The following is a 19,829-nucleotide window of genomic DNA, read 5'->3' as shown; positions in this document are numbered from 1 at the left end:
GTGCTACGACAGCAGACAAGCCAGAACAGTTCGTATAGCTTTTGTCTATTAACTCCAAGCTATTTTCATTTCTTTTCCACTTTCCTGACCTGCTCTATTCCAGTGGCTGTTGGGTCTCATCCTTATCCTGTGTCACCTCACGTGACAGTCTCAGGCTTTTTGATTGCATTTCCTATCAAAGGCTGCCTGTGTCCCTAATTATTTCGTCCCCTCTCAGTAAGCCCAAGCCATCCCACAAAATCTTCTTTGTAACGGAGTAACCGACACTAAATGCAGTGTTGCTGGCAGGACCATCCTAGGCGCCGAGTCCTGGCATTGGGATAGCTGCAACATTATTTTATCCTATCCTCTCTGTAGCCTCATACTGCTTTTTAATGTAATCACTGCTGCAGCAGATCACAGATTCTCACTGAGCTATCCACACTTACTACCCTAATCTTTTTTCCTGAAATAAAATTGTGCCTCATGACTGAGACCAAGGAATACAGCTTTTCTTAGCGCACTCCCCTGGGATCAGGAATTTCTCTGTCAACGGACACATATATCAATGAGAGATGAAAAGCAGCTTGTGGAATGAGTTTTAAACATGTATCGCATATTTCATTGCTGCTGCTTATGTGCTACTTAGAAGGCCTTTTTACCAGTGTTTCAGCCCATGCCTCATGGCTGCTCTGTGCTTAATAAGATTTTTTTTGTTCACAGAAATCAGGGCAAGAGAACTATTTAAGTTTCCTACGCTTCTTTGCAAGCACCTCCTGAATATGAAGTTTTTTGTTGAGTTTCCTACTTACTTTCAATGTGGGCACATCTTAGCTTTTATGAAAGCACAGTAACCCATAGCATGCAAAGCTGTAATGTAATCTCATCATACGGGGACGTTTTACTTGGGGGAATGTGGCTCCTTGTGGGTCTCTTTGTAACAACATGACTCTGTGTTACAGCCCTAAATTTTAAGTGACCAGAAGGGGAAGGCAAGTCTGTCTTTGGCCCCTTGCTGGTTTCTGGGGACTTGCAGTTCCATTGATGCCTGGGGTCTTCCAGATGTGCATAGATCTCTCTTTTCCCTACGTTTTTTGGGGGGAGGGGATGGTGGTGATGACAACACTCGAATCCACACATCTCTCAATTATTCCAGTTCAAACAGATGTGGGAATCTTTCTTATTCTCCTCCCCCCTGCCTACATTGAAGTGCACTGCTATCCTGTTGAATTTTGTCTTTCTGTGATAGACCCAATTCATTATAATAATACGAGTAGTTAAACACAAGATCTGTTCTAGAAAAGCTATTGGCAAACAGAGCATGATGGAAGCAAAGCTGGTTGTTATCGGGCACAGGTTGGTGCAGGAGTGGTTCCCGATATAGTGATTGCCCAGTAAGTGAGCAGAAGACAGTCAAAATAGTTTGTGCACTGTTTTTTTAGGAAAGCATTTTATGATTCTTTAGCAAAAAGGACGCTGGAAAAACACGGGGCAGGATTTTTCTATCAAAATTCAAAATCAAATTAACTTTGGGGATAGATTCATTCCCACGTAAAGGCAGCCCTGATGTGTAAGGTCAGAGATAGGCTAATAGTGTTTTCCTTATTTTGAGCCCTCTTGAACTTGCTGAAATGCAACTAGGAATGAATAAAAGAGAAAAGGGGAGGGGAAAGGGATTCTATGGAAAACAAAACAAAACAAAACAAAACAAAAGACTAGAAAATGCAACTGGCAAAGGGAAAGGCAAAAACAGAAAAAACGTGGAAAAAAAAAGAAGGTGCAGAAGGAAAAATCCCAAGAGAGTACTGACTGTGTGTGTGAAAGTTATTTCTTTAGATTTAGCAGCACCCAGCTTGTACAACTTGTAATTTACATAGATTGAAGAGATAATGCTAAAGACTACCAGGCTAGATGTTATCCTATTAATTAAGCTGCCATTATGGAGTTGTTACAAGCCCACCAGAAATCGTTCCCCATTTGAAGTGATTGATACCTCTTAAAGAAAGGAGTCACCTGTGTTAGCTGGTAGTTCTGTAGGTCTCTAACATACAGCAGCTCCTTCTCTTTAATGAGAAAGCTCCCACCTACCCCATGTTTTTATATTGAGTCATCATGGGGGAGAAAAATCATACTTCAAAGCACAGAATAATGGGTCAACTAATTAATTTTTAAAAATTACTAGAGAAGTTTCTCCAAAATTAAATTCCATTCAGTTTCTTCTCATCTCCCGACCTGAATCCTTCAGTTTTCCCAGAATCCCAGAAGAGTTGATGTTGGGAGGGACCTCTGGGTCCATCTGGTCCAACCCCCCTGCTCAAGTAGGGACACCCAGAGCAGGTTGCCCAGGGCCATGTCCAGGCAGCTTTTGAGTATCTCCAAGGAGGGAGGCTCCACAATCTAGAATCCTGATTTCTCTATGTCTAGTTCAAAGTTAACTATTACAGAAGTCACTTTGCCTTCAGTCATATTTGGGCACCGTGGTCCCAGTTAGATGATGTGAACTCACGTACTTCAGTGCTGTAGTGACAGACACCATTAAATGGCATTTTATAAAGAGTGATGGGCTGATAGTTAGATCCCAGGGCTCAGTGGCCTCATTTATACTGTTAAACTAAGCAGTGCCAGAATTGGCTTTTTGGCCCTAAGACTGATGGGGCAATCTGACCGTGTCTGCAAAGCTGAACTCTCGTAGGCTCCAAGCAGAGGGCTGCATTCACACTGCTGAGGGATAATGCAGTTTATCACAAACCACTGGAGATCATCTGGAAGGTTTCAACCCCAAACCATAGCAGGGACCCTTCTTAATGTTATAAGCATAAAAATATCCTACCCAGTTATTGCCTGTGCTGATACCCCAGCTCTCTTTACAAGGATGGAGGCAGCTGTGTTTCTGGGTTGCAATCAGAGGGTCTGGGCTCCCATTTCAGCTCTGCCAGAGGCTTTTTGTGTGACCTTAGTTGTTAACTTAGGGTAAGATTAATTCCATTTAATGTTGACTAATGGTGAGGGTGTCTAATTAAACTAGTCATGTGGGCTCCCTCTCTGATCAGAGAAGGAAGAGACAGCAAATTCAGTAGGTGAATCATCCCGTTTTAAGACTGGTGTCAGAGACAAATGAGATGAATTGCCCTCTGGAAGTAGCTATTTCTTTCCATTAACTCTAGAGGAAGTCTACATTAGAAGAGTTTAGACTAGATGCCTGATTTATGAATGGCTAAAGTTAAGTGAAATTAGTCCTGACCTTAATCTCTCTGTGTGCCTGTTTCTCCATATGTTGAACAATAGAAATAACGCCTTCCGTGCCTCACATCCAAAGCCGCCATTGCGCGACAAGCACCTATAACTACTTTGAAAAGTAATTAAACGTAGGAGAAAAAAAATGCAAGAACTAGAGAAGTAAAACCTTTACTCCTGAAACATCTAAATGACAATAGGAAGAGTACCAACCTGCCAGCTGGTGCATCCTGTTGCTCTTGTAATTTTTCCCCTTTACATTTTGACAACTGAGCACCCGTAAAAGACTTTTCCCAGTGCAGCCCTATGACACAGAGGCAGCGAACATCCTTTTGGAGAGAAGTAGGAGCATGGAGGAAGGCTGACCATGCAAGGGCAGCGTAGGACCCAGTCCTTGCCAGAAGCTTTGATAGTGTTCCTTGTGATACTGCCCTTCCTAAATGACTATTTACTTTTTGGAAAAGCTCCCGAGTTATGGAGGAATGGACACTTATAACTAGCCATGACAGAGTTAAATAAAAAAAGGTTGGGGAGATGAAAAACATGCGTCTTCTTAGCAAAAATCCACAACAACATATAAACCAGGCATGGAATAATTGTCCCACTTGTTAACTTCTACTTATATATGAGGCTTGCTCTTGGAAAAAAAAGTTTTGCCCCTTTAACTATCAGTATAGTTAAAAAAAAAAAAAGACCTTGTGTGGGTGTCCATAAGTGCTTATTTTGATCCAAATTACAACATGTTACATATCTGTATGGGCACAGTTGTGCTAGTTAAGGCTTTCACCAGCACAACCATGTCCAAAACACAACCCCCCACCGATGTTGCTGTGTTATTGGGGGTAGCTGTGATGTGGGGTAGCTGTGATACCTACAAAGTCCATTAATCTAATAACAGGTCCTTAGAGGCCTTTTTTATTTTTTTATTTGGTATGTTAAATTACTAAATCTTGTTATTAACGCTTTTATTTTATGATTTACTGTTTCCAGGGCACAGACAGAAGCTTGATGACTCTAAACCTAGTTTGTTCTCTGAACGCCTCAGTGATTTAGGGCGCATTCCTCATCCCAGTATGAGAGTAGGGGTCCCGACCCAGAGCCCACGGCCCTCTCTGAACTCTGCACCAAGTCCTTTTAATCCACAAGGACAGAGTCAGATTACAGGTAAGAGACAGAACCATAGGTTTGACTTGCACAGGCAATGGTAGCAATTGCTTATGGATGGATATTTGTGTCTCAACTGTAGAAAAAGAGGCTGTTACATAGTGAGAGATGTGTTCCAGGCAAAGCTAGGTGGGAATAGTTTTCTTCTATAGCATTTGAAAATGTCTTTTTTTTTTTTTTAATATTTTTTTGCCATAGGTCCAAAAATAGTTGATCTGGGTAAATCGAGTAGGAATCTGGTGAAATTCTAACTGTCATGTTGCTCTGCCTTTACCTCTGTATGTGCAATAGTACATATTAGTGCATTATTAGAATGAACATTTTTATTCAGCCTTTTTATTTTGCACTGGTGTTGAGTGAAGCAGCCAGAACTCAATGGTCTTTTTGTCAGAACAATAACACACTCTTCTCATGTGGCAGTTTCCTTCTAGCACCAGTGCTGACCAATGTTACAATAAACGAACTGGGTTAGAGAGAAATCTCCAAAGGTTGCTTATGAGGGTTGTATGCAACATTTATGATTGCATGCTGAGAGACAGATTTCAATGTGCTGAGAGAAATCATAAAATACCACGTGTCACAGATTATAAGCCTGAAAAAAGATGTTTAACTGCAGCTATGCCAGAAGTTTGCAACAAAACTGTATAGCCTACAAAATAAACTGATTTTGTCACAATTTTTTTTCTAAATGCAGAGCTGGCTGTATTTTTCAAGAGTTTCAAAGCAACCTCTATCTAATTTTGGACATTTCTACACTCACAACTTCTGCTGATGTATTCACATCTGTCTGGGATGTGAAGAGGTGTTGTGCTTGACCAATTCATTTACTAGAACCGTTGGAGAACTTAACTTACGTGCAAGTTTGTCAACAAAACTCTCGACTCAATGTACTAGACTGGTTTAAAACTCAGTTTTGCTGCTATGCTTGCGTCTACACCCGGAGTCCTTTGCCAATGTAATACACCAATATTCCTTTACTGGTAAAGCACTCCTAGTGTAGACATAGTCTTTGAGTCAACCTAGGAAGATTTCTGGTTTCATGTTTCAAGTGGTTTTGACATGATACCAGCTGAAACTTAGTGGTTTTAACAAAGTGTTGTGGCTTTCTTCTTCTTTCTTTTTCTTCTTTTTTAAGTTCAACTGGTTTATTAATTCGCAGTAAGGAAGAGAAGTGGGTTAATTTGAACCCAAAGCACTCATAGAATTGAAACAAAAAAATTGTTCCCATGAGCTGTGACAAAGTACTCCCAGATCTAGAAGTCTACCTTTAACTACGTATGACATGTTTACAATATATTAAGTATGTCGATAGCACTCATTGCACAGTACCTGCTGCCCACCCAGCTTCCCAGAGCAGTTTTTTTGGCCAGGTTTAGCATTTTCTTAGTTGGACGTGTGAAGTCAGGACTCTTGTGCATATCATTTACTGGGTAAGAACTGCCAGACTGAAGCCCAATTTTTTCTAACCTACTGTCTTCTGTCTGACAGTATGTGGGGACATGACAGATCCCAAAAAAACAGAGGGAAAATCTGGGGCTATAATCAGTTTCTCTCTTCCTTCCTTGTGCCCCCATAGTTTACCTATTGTGCAACAGTATATCTGAGAATGAAGGAGGGGGAAATTCTTCCTGACCCCATCTGGTGATCAGCTTATGCCCTGAAGCACAAGAACTGAGATCCCCTTGTAATTTTCTTCCTTACTAAGTGTAACCTCATATGCTGTTCTCATTCACATAAATGCCTCCTGTAGAAAATGTTCTGCTGGGTTTGATTAATAGAGTACTTCTCTACCTCGTTATGAATCAGCAGCAGCATTCACAGATCCGAGAGGTGAAAGCTTCAGATGAGGCTTAAATAAGCCTGGCTGCAGACAAAGCTGTGTGGTGTTCCCTATCTGCTCTGCAGTTTGAAGACTCAGCAGTTCAAAGCCAGGAGCTCTGTTCCAGCTGAGGCTTCATCCAGACAGGGAAGTGGTGCTGGTAGGAGAGAGGGGGAAGCGAGCTGAACCAAGAAAGGCAGGCTGACTTTCCCATCTATTATGGATTATATTCTTTTCTTGCCAGATAAACTCACAATCATGGGATACTTTAGAACCCCAAAGTGCTCTCATTTCCCCCAAAGCAATGAGGACTCCACTGCATATTAATGTTTTTAGTGAATAAGGGTCTCTACCATGGTCCAGTACAGTATTTGCCATGTCATTTCCCACTCTTGTCTCCTCCTCAACTTAGAAAAGCCAAATAGCCAGCCCTCAAAGGCTACTTGTTAGCTGTCTGGTAGCCCTCCCATTTAATAAGGTGATTAGTGTGAGCATGTTGCATCAGTGTGCACTCTGTGAATTGCACTGGCTTCCTCACAAGGCTTTTTTGTGCTCTTCAGGTTGTTGATTGTAATCTGTAAAGCTCTTTGTGCTTTGATGTTCCACCAAAGTGCTGGGATGCTTCTGTGGACAGTCCCCGTGAGTTCTTCTGGGATGAATGGATGCTCATTGCCACACAAGTTGTGCCAATGAGAGACAAAGTGGATGCCTCAGACCAGGCACCTCTTTGATCAGGTGCTAGCTGACCATGGGAAATTGCTAAACATACGCCTGCTTGGTGTGGTAACAGGGCATGAGCTGTTTGTGCTGTCCATCCCCACCGGTTTCCTTGTTGTGGTGTGCTCTTCAGCGGGAAGTACCCACCGGCTCCTTAGCGTGGTCACTGGGCTGGTGTGGTTTGGGTATGTGTTAAAAGGAGTGCAGACACTTGTCCGAAATACAAGGAATTTTTATTACCTTCATTGGAATTAATCAAACATTCCTTTAGAAATACCTTTGTTTCTTAATCTTTTTACCTAGTAATTTAGGGGAAATAATTAATTCTTAATAACTTTAACAGTAAATACTGCATTCCTATGACAGAATCCATATTATTACTAGTAAGCACATAAACTGGTTTTGTTTCGTTCCACTTGAGGTCTTGCATAGCTATTGCATGATTAAACAGAAATAATATTTAAAGCCTGGCGGGCCCACACCTGAGTATGAAAGAACTCAGCACTTTGGGGTTCACTCTTATATTTCTTTTCTCTGTCTGGGTTGTGTTTATTTTCCTAGAGTATCAGAGTACAGGTTTCACAAATCACAGCACAGTCCTGAACCTACCACAGGACCAGGCTGCGGCAGTACGAGGCACAGAGTTGCCCTTATTCAACATGGCATTTTAACTAGGATTCTGCAAAAGCAACATTGAAGGGTCATTAAAAAACAAATCGTCCAATAAGCAGATGCCTTTGCTGAGGCAACGCAGATTCAATTTGAACCCTGCTTGCTGCCCGTAAATCAGGAATCCTGTCTGTTCACATTTGGATATTGGTATATTTGCCTTTTTATTTTTTTCCCTTTCCCTAATGGCACTTGAACAACTTGCTGGCGGGTCAGGTTACAGTCCCATTCAGACACTGGCTTGTTGCATCAGTGGTTCAGTATGAAATGAGGAAAACTGTTGTTTTTCTAAAATGCAGCCGGTGAGGTTTAGCTTCTGTCGCGGCGGATGGCAGGAATGTGGCCAGCGCCAGGGCTGGGATCCCAGCGCAGGGCTGCAGGGGCTGCGAAGTGGGAGTTAAGTGAGGTTTCATGCTCCATCACCACTGTGGCACCGTCTGATCTATAGGCAATCTGTGACTTTCAGCACTGAAAGAGCAGCACTCAGAAAGCAGGTCCTGTGATTTCTTTTTACTTTTTCTATTTCCCCCTCTCCCACGCACTCCAGTGATGTTGCACTTCCAGTTCCGATCATTTATCTGTTTTTAAGGGCTGTAGAAAGTAGATTTGAAGAATTCTGAGCTGTCAGGTGGGGACAGGTTCCAGGGCAATTGTAACTGAGTCTGATGGGAAGACTGTGGGCAGACAGTGCCTTCAGCTCCCCGGATGGAGGATGAGGATGGTACCAAATGGTACCAGCCCTTAATTCTCCTCTTCAGGGCTTGCAGGGCAATGGCCTGGATGTTGCCCTTTTGCAAACTCAGGGAGGTGGCAGAAAGCTCCTCACATCACAGCATCATCGTGGCGTGTGAATATGAAGCCATCAAGCAAGTGCTTCAAAGCCCAGAATGGGGGGGAAAGTCCCGTAGCGAAGCAGACACTACGCAGCTTCTGAGAATTCTTTGTTTACTGGGGATGATTTACCCTGGTAGAAGACTCACGGGTAACTTAAAGCCATCATCGATAGTTTCAAGAGATCTTCACGTGGTCTTTTTCAGGCTGATTCATACTGCCAGTGTCTGTTATCTGACACCATCGGCTGCAGGACAGGTTTGAAACTGAAACAGGGTGGCTGTTACTAGACTGGCGCTATGTGAGTGCCCTCCCATGGGTTGCATGTGTCTTACCTGGGACCAGCAGCACGCCGAAGCACACATCAGTCTGTAGCTGGTGCACGCCAACCTGCTGTGCGCCAGGCAAAGTCCGTGCTTGCTTGGAAAAGAGCCTTCAGAAACACTCAAGTAATAGGTTTACCGGGTGAATTGTGCATTCAGTCCACTGTAACGTAGAATAAAAGCTATGAGAGTCAGCGTATGAGGTGCAGGAGCTGGGATTTCTTCTGCCATTAACACCAGGGTGGCGGCAGTCTGCTCTGTTTTATGCAAATTGATTGCATCCTTGGGGCGACTGGCCGGTTGCCATTGCGAACCTCCATTTGGTAACGTTTGTGTCGCTCCTATTAAAGTATTTTAAAGTATTCTTTTAACTTTTTTTTTTCCCCTTCCCTTTACAATTCAGTTGTCCTACTGACAATACTTGTTCAGTTTATTTTTTTTTTCCCCTTTAGAAATGTGACTCTTGGGGTGAGGGAGGAGAAATGGTTTTAGAGGTTCTTGAGGCCAAAATCTGGTCTCAATTACACCAGTGTCCATTGGGGTGTAACGCCGCTGGATTTGACTTCATTGATTGAACTGGGCAATCCAGATCAAGCCCTGGGCTTTTAAACTTGCCTAAGAAATAGTCAGAGCAGAGGAGGAGGTTGCATTTTTTGTTGTTGTTTTGCTGGGGTTGGGCTTACAACAATAGCGTGTTTACTCATGCAGAAAGTCATCTTGGCTTCGTTAAGATCATAACCAAAGATATTTGCTCTAAGTGTTTACCAAAGATAGCTCCAGACAGCTTGTTTTTTAGTATCGGCAGTAGCACTAATACAGTCGGCAGCCACCAGTGCTAGAGCTGATGACTGGATTTAAATAAGTGTTTTTGCAAAGTGCGTGCACACATGTGACATTTGGGTTTTATAGACTGTATGCTGAGGAGCTGTGAGCCTATGAGCGTGCTCTGAGTACTGCAGCTCAGCTTGGGAAATGGAAAATTGATCTTTTTCTATAGTAAATCTGTGTGCTTCATAATTACTGCCAAAGCAAGAGAAAAACTACTTCCTCAGGGCTATTTATAGGCTTTTTCTTCTCTCTTTTGACACTTTTCCATGGAAGGAAGCAAAGTTGCATTGCTGGGGAGCCGATGTCCTCGGTGGGAGAACTGGGTCACGGGGGGTTGTTCAGTCTCTAGTTTTAGGTTTATATAATCCACCCAATTTCAGGCTGATTTTTCAAAACTCTTCTCGTCCTCTAAGCTTATGCAGTCGATCGCAGACAACAAGGATCAAGAACTGAGCAAATCTTCCACTGACTGTCCATGTGGCAGTAAAACCTAGAGACAAAATGATCTGCGCTGCTCATGATTTCCTGCTTCATCGAGGTCTACCTGGCACCGCAATCAGGAAGGAGCTGCTTGTCTATTAGCTCAGACCTCGCCCCGCTGACTTGTTTCAGCCGATCTGCACCCAGGGTTTCTTCGCGTACGCATAATGCTCCATTGCGAACGAGTATTATGAAAGCTGCACTTTCCTTCACACCCACACAGGCGTAACAAAAATGTTTACAGAAGGAGGACTGCTCTTAGCAATCACTCCAAAATTTTCAAGTGCAAAGTCAAATTCAGAGCGGCCTGCCGCCCCCTTTGCTGCTGTTTAACGCTCTGCCAGGGCTTCCAGGTCTGGAAGGTGGGTGGGCTTTCTCCCGAGCCGTTCAGCGTACTTTTGTGTTCGCATTTTCCCTTATTTTCTAGGGATTCCTTTCAGCAGGAATTCATATTTTCTCTGCCACGGAGCTCTGGGATTTCTCAGATGTTCTGGGCTTTTAGCGATTGGAAAGAGGTGCTTTGCCTGCCAGAGCACGTGGTGCTTCACGCGACAGCCCAAAGCCTCTGTCCCGCAGGCCCAGGAGCTGCCTGATAGCCTGGCAAACACGCACAAGCCCTCCAGTCGGTTCCATCGGGAAGATTTGTCCCGTACGTAGGAGGCCAAGGAAAACCTCTCACAAATCTGCCCGTACTTTCTTCCTCACTGGTGTGTGCCAACTGGCCGCGCCACCCCTTGAGTGCCGGAGCAATGAGGTGACCCTGCCGAGGATCTCGTTGTGTTTGCTTCTGGTATCCCCTTGGGTTTACCTCGTAAGTGGCAGTTCTGGAAGCAGGCACCTCCAAGCGACATGCGTGGCAGCCTCCTTCCTCCCAGGCTTGGTTTCGTGGTGTAGGAAGCCAGAAGTGAGGTTAGGCCTGTGGGTGAATCCTCTGCTGCAGCAGCACTGCAGGGAACACCCTTTCACCAAACCAAACGGTGCCGTGTGTGACCCAGCTCCGTGACTGCCTTTGGGGTGGCCTTTCACTCTGCATTTCACTTAATTTTACTCCAGGGGGGTGGCAATGCAAATAAGCAGTGATGTGGACCCTTTAGGCTAGCGGACCTCACCTTTGACTATGCAGCGTGAGGGTGTTTCACTGCTCTCTCCTCACATGTCTGTACAAACCGTGTCTGTTATCGGTGAGTGGAGGCTGATTTTAGGGCATTTACTCTAGGATCTGGTAAAACTCGTATCTTCAGTTTCCGCTTTCCCAACGTGCCAAAGGTAGTGCTTGAAGCCACAGGGCAAAATTCTCCACCTTAGCCATGACCTCGGCCCTGCCTCAGTGTGGAGAAATCACATTTACCCTCCAGCCTCGTGTTCTGTGGCCTTTTCCTCAGTCATTGAGCTCTCAGGCATCTTCTGATTTTCAATTCATGTGAAAATTTTCCTCAGGATTATTTTTTATTCCATAAGAAGACATGATATCATTTCCCTGGAGCTAAGTTTCTTGCGCTCTAGTTTCAGAGGGGCTCAGGTTCACACCTGAACATCTGGATTGAAAGCTTCCAGCCAAGATAAGCACCCCATTTTGTGAATGAGGTACTCAGTGCCAGCACCGTAAAGAAACAACCAACTAAATATGCAAGACAGTTAGGGAATAATTTATCATTATTATACTTAAATTTAGGTAGAAGTTGCATCACAGGGAGGCTGGGTAAATTACCCAAGTCCTACGGGAGATCTGTGTAAGGGCTAGAAGTGGTTAAGTGTCTTCACTAACAGTTTATTCTCTTTCTTCTCTTTCTCTAAAATACTTTGCAGTTTAAAATCTCACAGTTTGGGGTTCATGAAGATTTTAAATCAAGTATAAATTAAAAAAAAAAAAAAAATCTGGTAATGTGCTGCAGTGGGGATGATCTGTAGAAGAAGTGTACAAATTAAGCTAAATGTCCTAAGAATATATGAAACGCTTTTGGGTCAACAGATGGTCTGTCCAGCCCCATGTTCTGCCTCTGACGGTGCCGTAGGAGATAATGTTTCAAAAGATCACATACGTCTGTTCACTTTTTGCTCTTCATCCTTCTTGTTGCTCACAAAAGCATTGATGCTTGTTGAATTAAGGATGTTAGGTGGAAAACCAAATCTAGCATGGGTGTGCAAAGTGGGGAGGGTGCCAGGGTCACCCAAGGTCTTCTCACACCATGACTACCCCACAAGAAGTGGCACGAACCTCCAGAAGGCAGCTCCTTTCCTGATGTTTTCCCCATCTTAGACCAAAATCCTGTGAAAACATCCTCTGCTGTGATTTTGCTCAATCCTTACCTGCTATACAGTTTCCTTCCAGCACTGGAGCTGACCTGAAATCAAAACTCTAAGGGTCTCTGCTCTGGATTCAGAAACAGAAATTGAAAAGCTTGTGGAGTTTGAAGGAGCTCGGATTTGAGATTGTGCTCCTGACACATCATTAATTTTAAGATTGTTTTCCCAGCAAGCGTAGGCTTTCCGTTCCCAGTTGAAGATCATTTACCATTGACTGAATGGTGAATTATAGTAGTGGAATGAGGCAGAGAAATATGTCGATATCAGATATAACAACGAGCAGTCAGTCAGATTTGAACCTGCGCCAATCTATACAACCCTAGCCTTGAAATTGTTAAAACAAAGAAGTTCATTACATTTAATGATCAAGTGTCCTTCAGGTTTCTGAGGAGTTTATATTAACCATTTATATTACTCAGCTCTAATATAAATGGCAAACTCAGGGAAAATCCTCTTAAAATTAAATTGGAAAGTCTTTTTTTTTTTTTTTCCCCAATCTATATAGTTATTTTGCTTCAAGGAAGTATCTGCTTTCCAGACATCTCTTCAAACAAATCATGTCTGAAAGAAAAAATAAACAAGAAATAGCTGAAACTACAAGGTTTAGCTGTGTGGAAGAGCAGGGAAAGGAGTTAAAAAAAAAAAAGAAAGAAAAAAAAGGAGTTGAATTTCCTGAAAAAGTGCCTTTGCTTATGCCATGTGGCTATCACATTTCTGTCTGCAAAGCAGGGCCTTAGGACAGTGCTCTGATATTGCAGGTTCTCCAAACTGACTAGACCTGATGTGCTCCACTGAAAATATTGCGGACAATTTGGAGGCATGTGCTAGAGTTTCTGTGAACCAGTTCAGTAATAGTTTTCTGTTTATGAGGGATTGCCCAAAAAAAACCTTGGGGTGAAAATGCTTTTTTTTTTATGAACATAAAGAAATGAAACTAATAATTAATTGATGAGGAATTTGGTGGTGTCTTTATCACCAGATATTAAGTGAGAACAAATGGTTTGGGAATCCCAACGCCAGCGGGTAAAATTACCCCTCCCTCTTTCTCACTTGGTGCAATCCACCAGAGAGTTTCAGCAAAAAATAAACTGTATTTATCCTTAAAATAATTTCCTCCATAGTGAGTTGTAACAAATATGTGAAAAGGCATCATTAGCTTCTGATAGTTATCCCAAACCGTTTGGTTTCATATTGTTCTAATTGAGATGACTGTAGGTAATTGGGCCAGTATCCAAATATGACATTTTTGGACAGATGCTAATAAGATTAATGACATTTTCCTTCTTGGAGAGCATTTTCAGTACTAAAAACACTTCTGTGTAATGTTTGAACTGGATAACAGCTTGACAGATGTGCCAAGTGCTGACTTTGGAGTCTTCTTGCCTCTAAAGTCCACTTCCTAAGCTCAGCTGCAGCATGCCTAGTGTCTCTAATTTATTGTCAGTTTATTTGTCCACATCCCTGAGGACTGGGGAGTCCTGGGGTAACGCTCTTTTAGACCTGGACAAGAGATATCAGGGTTTACAGAACAGCTGCTAGATCTTTCTTAAATTCTGCTCACTGCTCCATTCATTTCCCCCGAAATATCTTATGGGGAAGGAGAAGCACTGAGCAAATCTTAAAGTTGTTGAGTCTAGAGGAGCAGGTTGTGCTTCATTGCGTTCTCATTCCTTATAGCACTGTGTGAGTGTTCAGTAATCTCTTTTCTTTCAATTAGACTGTTGGTGCCCTAAAATTTCTCTTCCTCATTTTTTAATTTCTCTTATTTTCCAGACCCCAGGCAGGCACAGTCATCCCCGCCGTGGTCCTACGACCAGTCTTACCCATCCTACTTGAGCCAGATGACTTCACCGTCCATTCACTCCACAACTCCCCTGTCCTCCACTCGAGGCACAGGACTTCCAGCCATCACCGATGTGCCCAGACGCCTCTCAGGTAAAGACCGTGTTTCTCCTAAAACAATTATGCAGATAGGTACGGGACTGGCAGAGGCTGCCTAAATGGCTGCAGACAAACCCTAGTAGGAAGCACAAGGCTCTGTCAGTGATAACAGGGTTACTGCACGGGGGGTGGGGGTCAAAGTCCCTTTCTTTTTGGAGTGGAAGAGCTGCTGTGTTGCTTGGAGCGTGTATCATTTGATTGTCACTAGGTTCATTTCAGATCAGAATATTTTTTTACTGTGAATATTGCGAACCTGGTTCTATGATCAAATTCTTTTTAACCCCCCATAAGAGGATGTTTGCTTACGTGTTTTAACGTAATTGTGATATTCTTTTTTTTGGTGTTTTACTTCTGTGTTGTGTGTGATGTTAGATAGAGGCCTTTATTTCTTCAGTAGTTAAGGCTAAGGTTCATTCTCCCTCATTTTAATCCAGTAACTCAAGAAAGCCTATTTCCTTAGTTAATGAGTACTTAAGATGCCTATCAGAAACTAGCTGAGTCACTTTAGGGTAAAGATTGGACAAATTGTGCTTTGGAATGATGCAGGAGAGAGGAAATATGTTTAGGAATATAGACAAGACAGCAGCTAGGAACTGAGACTTTTTTTTTTTATCAAACAAATGTACATTTACATACGGTGCAATTCATCTGTAGTGGTCTCAGTGATAAAACCATCTGTGTGAAGTAATCTGATTGCCCCAAAGTAAGATAGAGCCTGTCATGGCACACAGTCACCTTCTATAGCTTGCCAAAAATGAGGAACCTTAGGCGAGGGTGGCTCAGTATGAAAATTCCAACCTTGCAAGTGTAGAAATATTAGCAGCGTATGCCAAAAAGCATGTGTAATGTAAAGAAAGCCTTTATGATTCATTAATGAAAACCAAAGAATCAGTCTTATTACATCTATTTTTTCCATGTTTGCAAGATATTATTATAATCTTGGATTCTGCTGCCATACACCTGTTTGACTTGCAGCCAGGTGAATTTCTTGCTGTCGTGTTTTCCCCTTGCACCAAGCTCGTAGTGCTGGAAATGTTGATCACTCCACTGAGCTGCATCACTGACAAGCTGAACTTCAGCCAGCAGGCATGTAGGATTTGATTAGTTTAGACTCCGTGATTTCTTTCATCTTGGAAGAGGGAAGCTTTGTTTCTCAAACAAACAGCTGCAAAAGCCTCTGTGGTCCTAGCACGCTCTGCATTTTCAGAGATGCCAAACGTCTCCATGTGGGCCAAGGGTTGTGGGGTAGTGGAGCAGGTTCCTGTGGGCTCTCCATGCAATGCGCTGACTTGGTTTAGAAAACTAGATTGGCTTGATGCTGAGGAAATGCTTTGTTTGGCCCGAAACAAGTTCCCTTTGAGTCGGAGTCTCCTGATGGTCTGTGTTGTTGAATCAGTTATTTTTGCAATTGTGCCTCCGGCAATACCTCCAGGAGAGGCTCGGCTGGGACCGTGGCAGCTGCACGGCGCGTACTTGCCCTGCAGCCCTTGCTTGTCTGTGTGTATTCAGACATGAGTGCCTGGCATGTGGGCACAGGCAGAATGACTAAACGACCTGGCTGTGTATATTATGTGGCCGCGGCCTGAACTTTTCTGTTGTACTCCACGGTCGCTTGCCATCGCTCTTCTTGCCATTCATCTTCTGGGGGCTCGACCAACATCTCCATGAGGCTCTCACCTTCTTCCAGCACGGGGACCTTGCTTCCAATTGGATTCAGAATTGAGAAAGGGGGCTTTGATCTTCCACACAAGTGCCAGAGGTTGTCTGCAGTGTTTGCTGACGTTCAGAATTATAGAACGGCGTTCCTGGCTGAGCCCTGGCTCTCAGGCGTCAAGGAGATGTGTTACAGCCCCTATTGCAAACGCTGCAGTTCTTCTCCAGGGTTTCTGCCTAGAAGAAAATTTCCGTGTACTGCCTCAGGATGGGAGGGCAGGATCTGGTCCCTTTTGTGCATAAAGTAGAGAGAGAAATGCAGGTTTAGAGGTGCCCATTACAGCAACCAGTTTATCCTTCACGTTCTGAGAGAAAGGAGCCTCTGTTCAGTTACTTAACACATCTTTCAGAAGAGAACAGAGCTTTGATGAGGAAAAATAACTAGTAAAGAACTCTAAAAGTATTAGAAAACTTCAGGCATCCTCAGTGCATAAGGGAGGAATTAGTGTTTTACAAGGCCTTGAATAAAAACAAACTTTGCTTCCCAATACGGTGGCAGAAATCTGATTATCGAGGCTGTTAAAAATATACAAGGTAATTTTAATGAATGCCATATTTACTGCCTGTTGCTTAACATCATACAGGAGGAAAAATGGGTAAAGCTTCCCCCTTAGGCCTTGGGTGTCACACCTACAGGCACAGGACTTCCTACCTGCCCCAGCTTCGCATCACCCAGCCTTTCTACAAGCCACTGTGGCTTCGCCTAGACCACTGCTTAGGCTGTGCTCACCCAGGGGTTGAAAACATGCCATCTAAAAAAGCAAGGCGGCTTACAGCCCAGTGGTTCTTGCTTCTACGGTCAGTGGCAGCCCTCAAGAGCTATTTTTGATGATACTGCCACAACTGGAAACACATCCATCCCTTGACCAAAACGCCTGTGTTCATCCCCATCCTGGGACGGTTGCATCTCTCGGTGATGAGGAGACCTCTGTTTCGACCACAGTTGTGGTCATTGTGTTGAGCATCAAAATTGGTTCGGGGCCACGGGAAAGGAGCTGACAGGGGATTGCCAATCCATTCATACATTTCTCAGCCCCATGGGAGAGGGGAAAAGGGCAGCAGGCTGCAATCCCGAGGCGTTATTCGGGCAGGCTGGTGTAATGTGGCTGAACGGGTTGTGCCAGTGTCTAGACGCATGCCTGCTGGCTTTGCACAGCTGAAATGTCTGCTTGCATGCTGCAGGCACGTGCAAATGAGCGCTCATGGCAGCGTAGGTGTGAAACTTCTAATATTCATCTTCTATTCTGCAAATGGGGACCGGTGCTGAAGCTGCAACTAATTAATGATATTTCACACATCTTTGGGCATTATTCAACAGCAATAGCCGAAAAGCAAAAAAAAAAAATACCCAAAGACTAGCTGGAAAAACTCATGCAACCTTTGGACCGATGATCTCTCTGGTATATGTGTCTCATGTTCATATCAAGAATAAATTAAAAATAAGCCCACGAGGCCGTACAACTGACTTACCTTATTGCATCAACTCAATTATAAAAAGAGCAGGATTCCCCGTATTTTATTAAAATACCTGTCTGCTTAGACTTCCCCAAAAGACAATGAAAGTTGGTGGCCTAGCAGATTAATATTCTTAATTAAATAATATTGTAGTGGAAACCATGGGAATATGTGAACATGGTCATTTTAGAGAGAGTTTTGCCTGGGGGATGTAGTCTTATTGCATGATTCATAGTGAAGGCACTCAGTTTTTGTGTCCTATGCATAACCAAACTGTATGTGGGATGGGGAGCATAAGTGTCTATTATGTAATTAATGTATATGATTCATATAAATACACATCAGAGCCGTTTTACATAAAGCTTTGGGACTGATCCAGCAAGTCTTTGGCGCATGCAAGGTTCAGAGCAAGGAGTACAGGTTGCGTTGCTCCTGCAGTCACAAGAGGGTTGTTGTGCAGTGGCTGAAGGAGGTGAGGGTTTCCTCTGAGTTTCGATGCCCACAGGGTACCTGAGACAGTCACCCTGAGCTGCCTTTCGAGTCACTGGGGACAAGGCAGCCTTTGGAGGGCTCAATTCACTTGACCAGTCTGCAGATGAGCTGTACTGGTCCCTGGTGGCGCCTTGCAGGAGCCTGTTTCTGTCCATGGCTCTAAAGTGAGGCTCGGTGAGCAGCTCAGGCACAGGCATGTCTGATCTGATAGCGTGCATTTGGTGAGGTGAATCCCAAAGGGATGATTTAGCTGTCCAATAAACATGCCCATGTCACAGCACTGCTACGCTTCAGTCCTGGTTTAACCCAGCCGGAGTCTGCCTCACCTTGGCCTCTCTCTTGGCTCTCAGGGTTTGCGCTTGAATTTTTGTGTTGAGAATATTGCTGAGAAGGGAGGCAGGGAGACTTCTATACTGGTTCTGCTCATGCTTCCACCTAAATGCAAAATCTTGCTTTTTTCTCCACCTTTGAGAGACACGTAGAGGGTCAAGGTCTTCAGCTGCTGGAGGACTTGCTCAGTAACATCAATATGCCCAGTGCTGGCTGTGAAGGAGCCTATTCTAAGCAACAGCATTTGAAAAATGCCTATATAACAAAAGAAAGAAAAAGTGATGCTAGATAACATTACAAATCACCAGACCTTCCTTTTTCGACCCCAGGGTGACCGTCTTCACAGACAGCTGCATTTGTGTAGGTGGGACACGTTGCTGTGAATGGCACAAGCTGGGGATGTTGGCTTTGTGCCCCTGTGCCCTTCCCACGCACTGGAGTCCCCTCAGTGTGTTGGTGAACTTTTCTGTCTTTACGTTTACTGTGTCATTGAACTGGGACATGCCGAGACAGGTGAGGGACACACTGGGCTCAGCCTGTGAGCAGAAGTCTGCAGACCCAGACCCCTGAAATAAAATGGCCATAAAGGAATCTCTATACTGATAAATTCAATGGTAGCAGGGCCTGGGCTGCTTCATTGTCAGCAGGGTTGGTTTGGAGCTGGGCTGGCCAGCATGCTCCCAGGCAGGTCCCACCTTGGAAATGAGCACAGTCCTGAACCTATTCCTGATGGGCAGCTCGTAGGCAGCTACCCTGTTGTGGAAGCTAAAAGGATTTAGTATTACAGCTGTGGCCAGACCATACAGGCTGGATCTAGAGCCAGAGAAAGGCTCCAGCCTTGGGCTGTTTGCTAGCTTCAGTGTAGCCAAACTTTCCCATCAATTCGTTTCACTCTGTGGATATCACAGCATCATTTTGGACCGTCCTGGACCTTAATCCGATATTGAATTTAAGAAATGTTCCAGTTCTCCCGGCTCATTGAGGGCTGGCAAGTATAAATCCAACCCTGCAAATTCTGGCCATGCGCTAATCAGTGACAGTACCACTCTTTTACACAATTTAATGTTCATTCTCGCAAGGCTACAAATCATAAAACAGAGGAGAACACGTCTCAGGGAGGCAGCTGCAGCTGAACCTCTGGGTTGGGCGTTCGTTCCTTAATGAGGAAGTGGCTCACGGGGTTGTGCTGGCTTTTCCTGAGGTCCTCCACTGGTTGTCGTCTTGGGTTTCTAAAGCCTGAATTTGGTTTGCCTTGGATTTTACTTAATGTCATGTGCACGCATGATCTTTGTAATAAGGATTTTCCTTTTTTTTTTTATTTTTTTGGATTTGGTCTTTGAAAAATATTAACTTGAAGAAAGGGAAGTCGTCTGTCTTCCTCTAGGGAGCTCAGAAAACTTTACAACCACTAACTGAATAAAAACTGTGGTCCTATGAAGTAGCTACTCCTGAATCCCTTAATTCCTACTAACTTCATTAGATGTACTCAGCACATTTCGGGACTGGAGCCTTCATAAGAAAAGACATTAGAGCTGTCTTCACAATACAAT

The 19,829-nt window shown here is 43.8% G+C and overlaps 1 protein-coding gene across 3 annotated transcripts in view; it reads left to right on the top strand.

Moving 5' to 3' along the window:
• Window positions 1-19,829, top strand: part of RUNX2 (RUNX family transcription factor 2) — a 155,209-nt gene that overhangs the window by 111,283 nt on the left and 24,097 nt on the right. For 2 of the 3 annotated variants that reach the window (XM_066995056.1, XM_066995057.1), the window contains exons 5-6: window positions 4,204-4,377; window positions 14,122-14,283. In XM_066995056.1, the coding sequence (XP_066851157.1) occupies window positions 4,204-4,377; window positions 14,122-14,283 (336 nt within the window). The remainder of the gene's footprint in view (window positions 1-4,203; window positions 4,378-14,121; window positions 14,284-19,829) is intronic. The other variant, XM_066995058.1, reaches the window with a different exon arrangement.

Source organism: Anser cygnoides, chromosome 3 (assembly GCF_040182565.1).
Source record: "Anser cygnoides isolate HZ-2024a breed goose chromosome 3, Taihu_goose_T2T_genome, whole genome shotgun sequence".
NCBI lineage: Eukaryota > Metazoa > Chordata > Aves > Anseriformes > Anatidae > Anser > Anser cygnoides.
The sequence above is the reverse complement of the archived record's forward strand: the minus strand, read 5'-3'. Positions and strand labels throughout refer to the sequence as shown.